Source organism: Lepisma saccharinum, chromosome 8, assembly GCF_977018435.1.
Source record: "Lepisma saccharinum chromosome 8, izLepSacc3.1, whole genome shotgun sequence".
NCBI classification, from domain to species: Eukaryota; Metazoa; Arthropoda; class Insecta; order Zygentoma; family Lepismatidae; genus Lepisma; species Lepisma saccharinum.
Window position 1 is genome coordinate 85564397 of NC_139236.1, and position 15077 is coordinate 85579473.

At 44.2% G+C, this 15077-nt stretch overlaps 1 protein-coding gene across 1 annotated transcript in view; it reads left to right on the forward strand.

Moving 5' to 3' along the window:
• LOC145991880 (solute carrier organic anion transporter family member 74D-like) overlaps window positions 1-15077 on the forward strand; it is a 262979-nt gene that overhangs the window by 37882 nt on the left and 210020 nt on the right. The window contains exons 5-6 of the mRNA XM_083127915.1: window positions 3898-4038; window positions 8224-8361. Coding sequence (XP_082984041.1) covers window positions 3898-4038; window positions 8224-8361 — 279 coding nt within the window. The remainder of the gene's footprint in view (window positions 1-3897; window positions 4039-8223; window positions 8362-15077) is intronic.

Genomic DNA, 15077 nt, shown 5'->3' on the forward strand with positions numbered 1-15077 from the left:
GTAACTTTGAATGCGTGTAAGTTCAAGTCCTGCTTCAGGATCCGCATAGCGGTTGACTGGGACACCTGCAACTGTTGTGCCAAACGCCGAGATGATTTTCTAGGACTGCGTATCATTAGCTACGCTGCGTCGCCCACCCTTTTCCTCAGTGCGGACAGTCTTTGGGCGCACTTTTGGCTTATTCAGCACGGATCCGGTTTCCCGCCATTTTGCAATCAGTTTTTGCATTACTGATTTGGTTGGGGCCTTCGCTGGAACTCCATTCACCGCGAACTCCGTCGTAAACAAATCTGCACACTCTTTCCAAGAACCGAGGCGTGTATGCGTCTCGACAACAAAGATACGCTGCTGCACCGTTAACACCATGCTGACCCACGGAACCACACTCACAACTTTCCTCGCCGCTCAACTACACTCAACTGACCTGCACGCTGCCTGCCTGAAGGTCATCATTGGACACTTTCTTTTCAATCCCCCTCTGTGTCATGTTGTCGAAACTGCTTGGCACCGATATCCTGGACTGTTCTCTACCCCGCTCTTCTCTTCGGTGTACCAGGTTGCCTACATGCAAGGAGCATATTTTCCACGGGGCCTCTTTTAACAGACTCACCCAGTGTAAGCACTGGTGCTGTGCTGTTTCACCTGCATCTCAGGTTGTAACTGGGGCTCTCGGAAATGATTTGAAAGTAAAGCATTTGCATTGCTTGGGCAGGAGAAATATTTAAACATACCGTTGCAGTTCTTTCCCCAAAAAAGACAGGCTGGTTTAATAATAACACAATAATAATAATATAATTCACTATTTCGTCGAGGCTATCTTCACTGAAAAGGGGCTTACTGAATAAAACAGCAACATCATGTCGTTTTTCTTTTTCTGGTTACTTTTATGATAACAGACATTAATTAATTCTCAAACTATTTTCATCCTCGCACTTAATTGACTTGCACCTGTTCCAAATTTCATACATAATAGATAATACCACCGACAAAGTCTGAAAACATTGTTTTCGAAAAAGAAATGTTGCATTCATAAAGAACAATTTAAAACTTTACTTTCATGGTAATAGAATCAACTTTCGGAAAATATAGTGAATGGACTCGTGCATTCTTCGTAATTTACTTACCGCATTTCAATGTTATCAGTCCATGCCAATCTTCTGTCAAACAAATCTGTTTTCCCTGATTTAGTTTCAAATTTCATTTTGTTGATTCCACGGGGTGGAAAGACATGAAAACTTTTCACTTGTCCTGACCCACAAAACGATTTGGAGCGAAAAACTGAACAATAACCATTACTCTTTTCAACACATTTCCCATGCTTTGAGACATCAACAAAACACCGTATCCTACATAGAGCAGTTCCGGAGAATCCCACCTGATGGCATATCGGATAATTTTAATCGCGAATAAAGGCGACCAGAGCATGGCGCTGATCACATCTGCGCAAGTTAAGAGATCGTGTAAAGGGGTCTTAACTCGACATTCTGCATGTTGCAATATGTAGGAAGTGACTTTAGAACGTACGGTTGTTGCATTAACACTTATGTGCAATGTGTAATGTTAAAACATGTTAACATTTTGTTAACAAAACAAATAATAAACACATTGAAATCGATATTTGCAAACATTACCTTAAAACGCAAGGATATGTAACCTAAATTACTAGTAACTTTAATTTTACCTTTATCGATCTGAATTTGCATGTAGTGCACTTTCTATGGTGACAAAAACTTAGTTAAGAAGGAAGATAATCTCATTATCACTGTTTCTATCATTATACGCGTGAAATATAAGCGAATAACATGAAACTTAATAGTTAATGGTACAGTTCATACATTCGTGTTATATGAAGTATGTAAGAACACAGGATTTTAAGTTTTGCAGGAAAAAGTAATAAATATTTGTTGATTGCACAATACAATATTAAAATGATATTAATTGTGAAGTAGAATGAGTTATTTATTCCATTATTAATTATATTTACGTTTAACTATTTAAAATTTTAACTATCAAAAGCTAACAGGAAATAAACAGCAATGAAGAAAAAAATATGTACATAACAGTTGGGCTGAAAAGTTCGTAGGCTAACATAGTAAAAAATATTTTTTTGACAAAATTCGATTTTATTATTCAATATAGTTGCCTTCGAGGGCGATACAACGATTATAGCGGTCATACAATTTTTCGATGCCATTTTTATAGTACGATTTCTCTTTAGCCTCAAAATAGGCCTCAGTTTCGGCGATTACCTCTTCATCAGTGCTAAATTTCTTTCCAGCGAGCATTCTTTTAAGGTCTGCAAACAGGAAAAAGTCACTGGGGGCCAGATCTGGAGAATATGGTGGATGGGGAAGCAATTTTATTACGGTTGAATATCGCTAAACATTGCTCCGAATCATCAAAACGTTGTTGCTTTTGATCGATTGTGAGCACGCGCGGCACCCATTTTGCACACAGCTTTCGCATGTTCGAATATTCATGTACAATATGTCCAACACGTTCCTTTGATATTTTTAAAGTCTCAGCTATCTCGATCAACTTCACTTTACGATCATTTAAAATTATTTTGTGGACTTTTTTGATGTTTTCGTCGGTAACAGCCTCTTTGGGGCGTCCACTGCGTGCATCGTCTTCGATGCTCATTTCGCCTCGTTTAAATTTAGCAAACCACTTCTCAACGGTTGATTTTCCTGGTGCAGAGTCCGAATAATGTTTATCAAGCCAAGCCTTGGCTTCAACAGTATTTTTATTCGCCAAAAAGCAATGCTTTATTAACACACGAAATTCTTTTTTATCCATTTTTTCACAATAACAAAAGCTGCTTCACTCACAATGCTATATCTCACGAACTAATTATCCGGCAGCTGTGAAATTTATACACGTATCTTTTGAAGGTTAGTACTAAGTAAAAATCACATGGATTTAATTCTAGTAACGCCATCTATGAGTCAGCCTACGAACTTTTCAGCCCAACTGTTATTTTGTACAGTTGTTGCGGGTGTGTGTGATAGTATTTCAATTTTTTTTCCAGTTCAAGGTCATATGTTTTCAATCCAAATAAGTAAAAGGTACTGTAATTGAAAAGTACTTGTGTAGCTACGATACAAACTTTACTGATACCTTTTTAACTGATTTTAATACTGGATGGAAAGATGGTGATCAGCAAAACATTTTTCACCTCGGTGTCATGTAGTGGAAAGCCTATTGTGAACTATTGAATCACTTAAGGCCAGAAGGTAGGTAGCTTCTAAGTTGCAATGCAGTGCCCTTTGGGTCTTCAAACTTAATTCAAACTGAAGTATAAGCAAATGAACTACGTAATCATAATTAGGCACACACACTTTCCACGTTTAATTGCTACAGCTTCATTATTTACACCAGGTATCAGTAGCGCCAACTTCAAATAAATTTGAGGAAGCAAGAATTGCATAACCCTTCTAGAGGAATTAGTGCGGGGAGGGCAGAAAGCGCTTTGCTCCCCGCATTCCGAAGTTGGTGCACAGATGAGAGCTCAAAAACCTTCATCCCATTTCTCCAGAGGTGGTGCTGCTCGGATAGGAAAGTTTTATTTTCCTATACAAGTATCCCCCCCCCTTTCATTTATCTGTTTCGTTTCAAATTGAAATACTCACATTTCAAGCAATGTCCAAGTTTCATACAATTTCCACAGAACTTATTAGGTTGTCTGAACCAAACTCCATTGATTTTTCTGCCTGTGTCTTTAGCATTCTTATTCACAATGCAAAGATTTTATATACATGTAGAAATAAACTTTTATGATCTTGGAAGGAATGCAGACTATATCATTTTTCAGGCTAGTTTCACTGATTATGTAAAACATTTTACAATTATATGAATGACCAGTTTTTAGTCTTTACTATCCTTTATGTATTTCAGCTACAACCTACTTTATTCGGATGCTTGGACCGACTATTGGCTTCCTCTATGGATCTTACTGCCTAGAAAAGTACGTAGATCCCAGTTTGCATCCAGTGATCGACAGCAATGATCCAAGGTGGATAGGAGCTTGGTGGTGTGGTAAGTGGACGTAGTTGCTATTTTTGGAAACTCCCATTTCCACTGCAAGGAAGTTATTGAGTCATTTTTGGTGTCATTCAAAGCTGGCTGTTACCTCCACTGTGGATGGAGCGCTGGATGGGTAGTCTCCACTGTGGATGGAGCGCTGGCTGGGTTGCCTCCACTTGGGATGCAGCTCTGGCTAGGTTGCCTCCACTGGGTATACAGCTCTGGCTAGGTTGCCTCCACTGGGGATGGGGCGCTGGCTGGGTTGCCTTCCACTGGGGATGCAGCTCTCGCTAGGTTGCTTCCACTGGAGACGGGGCGCTGGCTGGGTTGCCTCCACTGGAGATGGGGTGCTGGCTGGGTTGCCTCCACTGGGGATGGAGCGCTGGCTGGGTTGCCTCCACTGGGGATGGAGCGCTGGCTGGGTTGCCTCCACTGGGGATGCAGCTCTGGCTAGGTTGCTTCCACTGGAGACGGGGCGCTGACTGGGTTGCCTCCACTGCGGAAGCAGCGCTGGCTAGGTTGCCTCCACTGGGGATGGGGCGCTGGCTTGGTTGCCACCACCGGGGATGGGGCGCTGGCTTGGTTGCCACCACTGGGGATGGGGTGCTGGCTTGGTTGCCTCCACTTGGGATGCAGCTTTGGCTAGGTTGCCTCCACTGGGTATGCAGCTCTGGCTAGGTTGCCTCCACTGGGGATGGGGCGCTGGCTGGGTTGCCTCCACTGGGGATGCAGCTCTCGCTAGGTTGCTTCCACTGGAGACGGGGCGCTGGCTGGGTTGCCTCCACTGGAGATGGGGTGCTGGCTGGGTTGCCTCCACTGGGGATGGAGCGCTGGCTGGGTTGCCTCCACTGGGGATGGAGCGCTGGCTGGGTTGCCTCCACTGGGGATGCAGCTCTGGCTAGGTTGCTTCCACTGGAGACGGGGCGCTGACTGGGTTGCCTCCACTGCGGAAGCAGCGCTGGCTAGGTTGCCTCCACTGGGGATGGGGCGCTGGCTTGGTTGCCACCACCGGGGATGGGGCGCTGGCTTGGTTGCCACCACTGGGGATGGGGTGCTGGCTTGGTTGCCTCCACTTGGGATGCAGCTCTGGCTGGGTTGCCTCCACTTGAGATGGGGCGCTGGCTGGGTTGCCTCCACTGGAGATGGGGCGCTGGCTGGGTTGCCTCCACTGGAGATGCAGCGCTGGCTGGGTTGCCTCCACTGGGGATGGAGCGCTGGCTGGGTTGCCTCCACTGGGGATGCAGCTCTGGCTAGGTTGCTTCAACTGGGGATGGAGCGCTGGCTGGGTTGCCTCCACTGGGGATGCAGCTTTGGCTAGGTTGCTCCCACTGGAGATGGGGCGATGGCTGGGTTGCCTCCACTGGGGATGGAGCGCTGGCTGGGTTGCCTCCACTAGGGATAGAGCGCTAGCTGGGTTGCCTCCAACTGGGGATGGAGCGCTGGCTGGGTTGCCTCCACTGGAGATGAAGCGCTGGCTGGGTTGCCTCCACTGGGGATGCAGCTCTGGCTAGGTTGCTTCCACTGGAGATGGGGCGCTGGCTGGGTTGCCTCCACTGGAGATGCAGCTCTCGCTAGGTTGCCTCCACTGGAGATGGGGCGCTGGCTGGGTTGCCTCCACTGGGGATGGAGCGCTGACTGGGTTGCCTCCACTGGGGATGCAGCTCTCGCTAGGTTGCTTCCACTGGAGATGGGGGGCTTGCTGGGTTGCCTCCACTGGAGATGCAGCTCTCGCTAGGTTGCTTCCACTGGAGATGGAGCGCTGGCTGGGTTGCTTCCACTGGAGATGGGGCGCTGGCTGGGTTGCCTTCACTGGGGATGCAGCTCTCGCTAGGTTGCTTCAACTGGACATGGGGCGCTGGCTGGGTTGCCTCTACTGGAGATGCAGCGCTGGCTGGGTTGCCTCCACTGGGGATGGAGCGCTGGCTGGGTTGCCTCCACTGGGGTTGCAGCTCTGGCTAGGTTGCTTCCACTGAAGACGGGGCGCTGGCTGGGTTGCCTCCACTGGGGATACAGGTCTGGCTGGATTGCCTCCACTGGAGATGAAGCGCTAGCTGGGTTGCCTCCAACTGGGGATGGAGCGCTGGCTGGGTTGCCTCCACTGGGGATGGCGCGCTGGCTGGGTTGCCTTCACTGGGGATGCAGCGCTGGCTGGGTTGCCTCCACTGGGGATTCAGCTCTGGCTAGGTTGCTTCCACTGGAGATGGGGCGCTGGCTGGGTTGCCTCCACTGGAGATGCAGCGCTGGCTGAGTTGCCTTCACTGGGGAAGGAGCGCTGGCTGGGTTGCCTCCACTGGGGAAGGAGCGCTGGCTGGGTTGCCTTCACTGGGGATGCAGCGCTGGCTGGGTTGCCTCCACTGGGGATTCAGCTCTGGCTAGGTTGCCTCCACTGGGGATGCAGCTCTGGCTGGGTTGCCTCCACTGGGGATGCAGCGCTGGCTGGGTTGCCTCCACTGGGGATGCAGCGCTGGCTTGGTTGCCTCCACTGGGGATGGAGCGCTCGCTGGGTTGCCTCCACTGGGGATGGAGCGCTGGCTGGTTTGCCTCCATTGGGGATGCGGCGCTGGCTGGGTTGCCTCCACTGGGGATGCGCCTCTGGCTAGGTTGCTTTCACTGGAGTTGGGGCGATGGCTGGGTTGCCTCCACTGGGGATGCAGTGCTGACTGGGTTGCCTCCACTGGAGATGGAGTGCTGACTGGGTTGCCTCCACTGAAGATGCAGCGCCGGCTGGATTGCCTCCACTGGGGATGCAGCGCCGACTGGGATGTCTCCACTGGGGATGCAGTGCTGGCTGGGTTGCCTCCAGTTGGGATGCAGCGCTGGCTGGGTTGCCTCCAGTTGGGATGCAGCGCTGGCTGGGTTGCCTCCAGTTGGGATGCAGCGCTGGCTGGGTTGCCTCCACTGGGGATGCAGCGCTGGCTGGGTTGCCTTCACCGGGGATGCAGCTCTGGCTGGGTTGCCTCCACTGGAGATGGAGCGCTGGCTGGGTTGCCTCCATTGGAGATGCAGCGCTGGCTGGGTTGCCTCCATTGAAGATGCAGCGCTGGCTGGGTTGCCTCCACCGGGGATGCAGCTCTGGCTGGGTTGCCTCCACCGGGGATGCAGCTCTGGCTGGGTTGCCTCCACTGGAGATGGGGCGCTGGCTGGGTTGCCACCACTGGGGATGGAGCACTGGCTGTGTTGCCTGCACTGGGGACGGAGCACTGGCTGTGTTGCCTCCACTGGTGATGGAGCACTGGCTGTGTTGCCTCCACTGGTGATGGAGCACTGGCTGGTTTGCCTCCACTGGGGATGGAGCGCTGGCTGGGTTGCCTCCACTGGGGATGGAGCGAGGAAGTAGAAATTTTATTTCTGTTATTTACAATAGAATATAACAATGTGCAGTTTGTTAGCATTCGGACAGAGTATCATAAATAACAAAGTCGTTAGATCGAAAAATTGAGTGTGAAATGCAGGAACCAGGTTTTTTTCTTCTTCATATTCTACCATTTAATTCAAATAATAAATGGTTTCACATCTACAGTTTCCAAAATTCAAAAATTGAGTGTTCTGCGAGAGACCAGACAGCATACAGTTTATGAGTAACATATCCCTCTAACTTTTATTTTTTTTTTCCGAGAACAAGATGTTGAAAAGTTAATGACATAGTTAGCAGCATAACTATATATTTCAGTGTATATTGAAAAACAGTTGTGCTGGATATTCACTCATCTTGTGGATCAAATATGAAAGTCTGAATGATGATGATGATGATAATAATACATTTGGAATAAAATTCGGTATTTTTATGTCTTTAATGGTTATTTTTGTGTAATAATAATAACAAAAAAAATGTAAAGTGTTCCCCTGTGCATAGCACCACGCCATGAAGGCGTATAGGGGGCGCGGGGGTAACGCCCCACACTTTCTTGATCCGGTCGTGAGTGGGGGTGATGTGATCAGCATCACGCCCCTGACCGCCTTTACCCCCCAGGGTTTCCCCCAGGTACCCATGTTATTCGACGCTGGGTACGATGCAAATTATTTACTATTTCTACTTTTCAAGTTCCATGGATGGGCCTGACACCTTCCCCCCCCCCCCCCCGACATAAATTTCTGGCGACATCCATGCATGTGAATTTCTGAACTTGGAACGGCATTACAGATAATGTGCTTCTCAAAAGCTTTTGAACTAATTTGTGTATTTTATATTGTTTCCAGCTTGGACTCCGCTTGGCATTCTTTGCATCTTGCTGTCTGTGGCAATGGCTCTCTTCCCGAAGGCTTTACCCCGCGCAGCTATGCGTAAACGACTAGAGGGCTACGACACAGCAAACGAAGAACAACTTTCATTAAAAGGTATGGATAATCTTTGGTCTTCGTAGTGCTTGGAAATATACAGACGAAAGGAGTCTAGAGTATATTGTGTGAAGTTCTGTCAAGCGAGGTACACCTTTAATATCAGCTGCACACCCTTTTATTGTGTATAAAGTAAGTTATATCAGATGATTTGCATCATATTCATGATGTTATCAGTACTCCCTGGGTTTCCACCAGTGATGTGCCGTACACTACAAGTTTACGTCTACATGCGTTGTCTACACGTAATCTATGCGTAGATTACATTGGGTTGTAGTTTACATAGACTACGTAGACAATCTAAAGTGCATTAAAATTAACTTTCAAGGCTTTCATGAAAGGAAAGTGGCATTTTCAACAATATTGGTTCCTAACGAACTGAAAATAATCCTATTTAAAACAAAATTTCTCTTCTCTTCTATCATAAACTATGGAAGAAGATAAATAGTATGCAAAAAAAGCAACAGATGGCAGTCGTGAGGCAAAATTAGTCTTTTCCCCATAAAACACTAAAATATTTCCTATGTTAGGTTCTTTTCCTAGGTGAGAAATTGTTCGAATTTGGAAGGAAGAGTATGAAAGGTTCTTCTCACACATTAGCAACTGATACGCAGTGTAATTTTGTTTTACTTCCACGGCGCCCTTTGCTAAGTTATCGCCTTTCCCCATGTTGTTTACATAGATTACGTCATCTACGTGTATAAAATAGTCTACGTGTAGAATGTAGACTATCGTTGTTTACGCGTAGACGCACATCACTGGTTACCACCCTACATACTGTTTTTTTACAGGCTGAGCGAGTCCCAGAAAAGTTTATGGATGGGGCATTTTCGAAAAAGATCCCGGTCTCAGACTGAGAACATCCACTTCTGGTAACAAAGCCGGGCCCTCCTCCTGTCGTGTAAAGAGGGACGTCTGTTTGATATGACTTGTTCTCTGCAGGCTGATGCTGTTGAATCTTCTCCTGCTTCCCCTCTGGAGCCTTGGGAGGCGAATCATTGGAGTTTACCACCTTAAACATCTGCCAGCCCTGTACATATACTGTTGTCAACTTAGTACTTTGGAGCAAGGTTTGTCCAAATCACGAATCGCACCAGGGAACTATCTTTTCGTCTATTATCCGACCGGTCTCCGGCCTTGGCTTTTCAGTCTAGCTCTAGTTGCATCACAGAAATAGTATCCCCAATTTAGGCGGGACTTAGCTCTTTTCTGCCAATCCAATGTGACAACACTGGCCTGTTCCTGCAGGCCTGACCGGTAACTTTGCCCATAAACAGGCATATGAATAACTCCTTAGCGCACTGTCTCAAAAGTCTTTCCCAGATTTTCCCTTGCATTGGCGCCCTCTACTCTCCTCTTGTTAACCTCTTCAGGGCTGTCGGCTGCAGAAAAAAATGTCCTCTGCAATATCTACTCAACGGCAACGCTATTGGTTAACGTATTTAACAATGTTGTTATTTTTTTTGGAACAACTTTTTAATTCTTCACATTTTGCTGTTACCTGCAAGCCACTCCTCTACTGAATAGCTTGTTCTTGGCAGAAGGTGACTGACTAGCTTGTTGAAGGCATATCTGGTAGGCAGTTGTATCTTGAAACCATGTTTGACTGTGGCCTCTTGCAGTGTTACCTTTACACTAGAGGTGACCGTGTAGCGATTTTCTGTGCGATAAACGAAGATAGCAGGTGGCTTCAATGAATATGTGGTGGCGATATTATGGTTACATTCGCCACTTTCTTCTGCAAGAGGCTGAAATGTGTTGTTGGTAGTCATCGATATGCGGTGAATGTTCCTTTCCTATGCAAAATCCTCGCTTTCATACATTTTTAAAGATCACACAGATGAATCACTTTCTAATTTCAAAGACATGCTACAAACAGAAGTGACACCTACAATAAATATTGAAAAACTGCTTTCGCAAATAGATAGGTATGAGAGGGGCTCATGAAATTAATGGACACAATACGTTCAACTACGTAAGGAAATAAGGCTTTCAACACAAACTTAGTTTTTTTTAAATGAAACCCCCACTTTATTTTCAGCTCATTTGAAAGTTCGGAAAAAATCATTGAGAATGGCGTTTGTTACATTGCAATACGTCAAGTTGTTCTCAAGTAATTGTAACGTGAAGTTGAGCGCAGAAGGTGCTTTCCCCACTATGCCTGTCGGCAGAGACAAGCGCAAATGCCCTCGTGCATACAGCCTGCACGCATGTGCTGCATTTTTCCTACACTCGTCATAGATAAGTATCATCTTGGCCTTTTCAGAGTCTGAAAATACTATTTTCTTAGCAACAGTTCTGACGTACGTATAAACGTCTGGTTAATCAGTGTACTTTGTTAGGTCCTTGCTTTTATTGATAAATTTGTTTAATCAATTTGAAAGAAGAATGAAAAATGTATAAGGTGCAAAGTATAAAAGTTGAAAACTTAAAGATTTGTCATGACCAAACGAGAAGAGTTGATTGTTCCGATGCACCAAAAATCATGACGTAAATGAATGAACGCCAATAAAAAAAAATAGAAAGATGTTAATGTACTAACCTTTATGAATGTAACTCATGGCGGAATGTTTAAAATATATACTTTTTAATTAAAAACTATTTGCTAACTCAGAAAGATTTATCGGAACCTTTTAGATAAGTTGTCAAAGCTTACTTATGTACAAACTACACATTTTACTGTAACCTGCAGTTGTCGGAACGTAACAACTTCCCTAGGCACAACGCATAGTATGCAGGAGAGTGACATCTTTGTTATGATACAAGAATGACGTCAAAAGGGGAATATGTATGTTACAACACACGAATCAATTTGTGAGAATGTTTATTTCAAGCGTCAACTTCACGTTACAATTACTTGAGAACTACTTGACATTACAATGTAACAAACGACATTCTTAATTATTTTTCCGTACTTTCAAATGAGCTGAAAATAAAATGGGGGTTTCCATTAAAAAAAACTAAGTTTGTGTTAAAAATCGTACTTCCTTACGTAGTTGAACGTATTGTGTCCACTAATTTCATGAGCCCCTCTCATACCTATATATCTGCGACAGAAGTTTTTCAATATTTATTGTTGTTTACGAGATATTTTTCGGTGGTTATTTTAGATGGCTCACCCTGTATATATTAAAAAATACATACGGCCCCCGTGGCGAAGTGGTTAGCACATCGCACTACGAACTCAGGGATCCTGGGTTCGAATCCTGGACTGGGCGTGGAGGTTTGCGAGTGTCAATTCATCAATTTAATCATATCACTCATCCCCATCTTCGCAAATTAGGCAAAAGTGGCACAAAAAGCGAAGTAAAATAGAAGAAAATATATATATATATATATATATATATATATATATATATATATATATACCAGGTGGTTATAATTAAAGTGACGGTGTTCAGAGTGGTACAGCACGGGCTGTAATGAGAGTAGCCGTCTTAAACTTCGTTGATATGCTAATGAAGCAATGCGCTCGCGAATTATGAAAAAAAAATAAAAAAAATAGTTCCAATTCTCGCCACCAGGGTAAAAAATGGCGCTGTAAGCAGTCAAAACGTGGTATAGTTACAGGAAAAACACTATAAATCGCAGAAAACAATACTCTTTGTAATAAAATATCGCTACAATTTCACTATTCGAATTACATGAACATTACTAAAGGAAAAAGCAACAAGCGTCACCAATGACAACCAGGGAGCTCACACAATGGTTAGGCAATGTCACCGACTTTGACGTCAGAGTTACGGAAAATTCCACGTTTCGACTGCTTACAGCGCCATTTTTACCCTGGTGGCGAGAATTCGAACTATTTTTTTTTTTCATAATTTGCGAGCGCATTGCTTCATTAGCATATCTACGAAGTTTCAGACTGCTACTCTCATTACAGCCCGTGCTGTACCACTCTGAACACCGTCACTTTAATTATAACCACCTGGTATATTAAACCATTACCCAATACACAATAAAGCATGCAATAAAATCAATATTAAACAAGAGATATACGATGACACAAAAATTACACTTTCTTTCACAAAATAATATACCAGTGGCATGTTTCCAAGTGGTGACGTCACATAAAAATATGGGTTAACTTTAGCGTTCTTTCATCCCCGTTTATCAGTAGACAGCTTCAAGCTGTCGTAAAGATTTTCGGCATCACAATTCTACTATTAGTCGCCTGAGGAAGTAGATGAAGTCCAGAATTTCTTACTAAACGATACACAAGAACTAAATAGTCTTGTTCCTTGTACTCTTATAGCTTAAAAACAATTATATGTGACGTAATAAATATAATAATTTATTGTCCTTAAAAACGTATGCAGAAATTGTGCCCAAATGTAGAATTTAGCTTAAACAAATAAGAAAAATATTACATGAAGTGAACAAATGAACAGGTGCTTAAATCGACAATATCGGAAGAATGTTACATTTTTTAAAAGTAGCACATCTATCGACATTTAGAACAAATATTTTCGTCTTGCTTGAATGAAACAAGAACAATACAAAAGCAGTTGGTTTGTGTTAGATAACAATTTGATTAGGTAACTACTGTAAACTGCTTCTTCCATGATTTTGTGGTGCAAGATTCTTAAACCAGTTGGAGACCAAAGACTGTTTCGAAATTTAAGAGGCGCCAAGGGTATTACCATTCAGACTTTCCACCACAAATCATGTGCACACGTGAGTAGCTTATTTACACTATTAATGCGTTTCTAAGGAGATATGTTTATCTCTTCCTGTTTAGGTTTACGAACCCTTTGCCCTCTTGTTCGGAGAATTTTCGTACAGTTGGAATTCGTTGAATGTGATAATAGCACTATTTTTATTTACGTAATTTAATTAGTGTCTGCAGTTGTATTTGTGTTTGTTCATTTACAGGTGTGTCCCATAGGCGTGCGTACGGGGGGAAGTGGGGGCATAATCAAGGACGTCCGCATATTTTTTCCACGGAGGGACAAGCAGGGTATTTTTCTATGGGGAATATCACCCCGATAATTGTGTTGCCCCCCCCCAAGAAACACCACTTGAATTTGAAATTATCGCATTAATGTAAATTACTATGACCTGAAATGACATTCGATTTCTAAGGGGGAGGTGTGGCCATCCTTGCCCCCCCCCCTCTTCAAGACGTCCATGTCCCACCTACATTATTGTACTTCCACCTAGAAATTTAGTGGAGAGGAATCTTATCGTCGTTAATAAACGATATTACAGTCTTAAAGAAAATGAAGTATTTTCAAGCCGATTGGAGTTCAAAGCAGCTACGGGAGAAGGGGGTGTAGTCGCGCAACCACAGGGGGGGCAATGGACATGCCCACTGCCACTCCCCAACCTTGGACGGAAATCAATTCAAGGGGAGCAAGGGGGGGCAAACATTGAGGTAAAAGAATGTAAGACTCGCAGAATCTAAGAGTAGCAGGACAAAAGGATACTCAAGATGGAATTAGTTTTCACGTCTTTCTTGCATTATTTCTTCCAGACGGCCAAGAGGACCTGCAGGGGGACGGACACAGAGGGGCAATTGCCCCCTCGATATCAAATTTTATACAATTTTTTTTCATACATTTCGTAAAATTTTCTTGCTCGCAATTTCTGCTTTTCTTACAGTCTTGTGATGTTCAGGGCCGTAGCTAGGGGCGGAAGTTGCCCCTGGGCGGCGAAAGATGTAAATTTTAAAAAATGTAAAAGAGAATGCCATGGCGCTCCGTGAACATTTTTGTGCCATATTAAATCAATATTGTTTTTAGTTTGCAAAAATTTTGATCCAATAATTTTCTTGCTGCTTTGCTCGCAATTTTATTATTTTCTGTAATTCATCGTAAATTACCAGAAAGAGAAGTTATAAGTACTAAGTACTTCAGACTCTTGCTGGTAAACAGTTTTGTTTGGAGGAAAAGGAGCCCCGCACATTTGATAGACAATTTATTTATTCGTTATGGCTCTATGTTGCTGCATTATATATATATATGTATGTATGTATGTATATGCACATACCCATTAATGCACTGAAACTAAAACAGTGAGATAAAGTGAGATTTTTCTTTCCCGACTGAAATTTCATCAAGGCTTTTGCCATCCTAATCAGAGGATCTGCGCACGCCTGTGGTGTGTCCCGTCATGATCGGATGGACACGTGAACATGTACATGATGTTTACATGATGCATTACATGCACATGCTATTTGTATTGCAATTACCATTATGCCTGATGTTCGAATATGAGGCATGCAAGTGCATTGACGTTTCCTCTACAACGTTTGATAACTTTTGTAGGTAGTTTGTAACACTGCCGTGAGCCGTTAATTGAAGGAATGGAACAGAATTGTTGTGCATGTTGCATAAACATACCAGCTAAGGGCCATTTCTCTTCCTACCCCGAGACTGCCCATAGTAGAGTTCGAAGGGTCTCTCTTATCGCACAACGCGAGATTAACCTTGCGTTCTGGCGTCACCGCGGAATGCTTTCGTTATTACGCTTCATGCATGCTTAAGTTGTTACGAGGCATGTTAGGTTCAGTTCTCTTATCATAAGTAATATATTTGCTGTGTATTTATTCTAAGGGAACCATACCTAACCCAACTTAACATCAAAACACTAAGTTGGTCTCGCGTTGTGCAATAAAGAAGACCCGAGTTCGAACCGGTGTGAACGTAATACTTCTTATATTCGACACTAGAGTGCGGCATATGTACGGGTGGATTACCATAGCCAGTGGC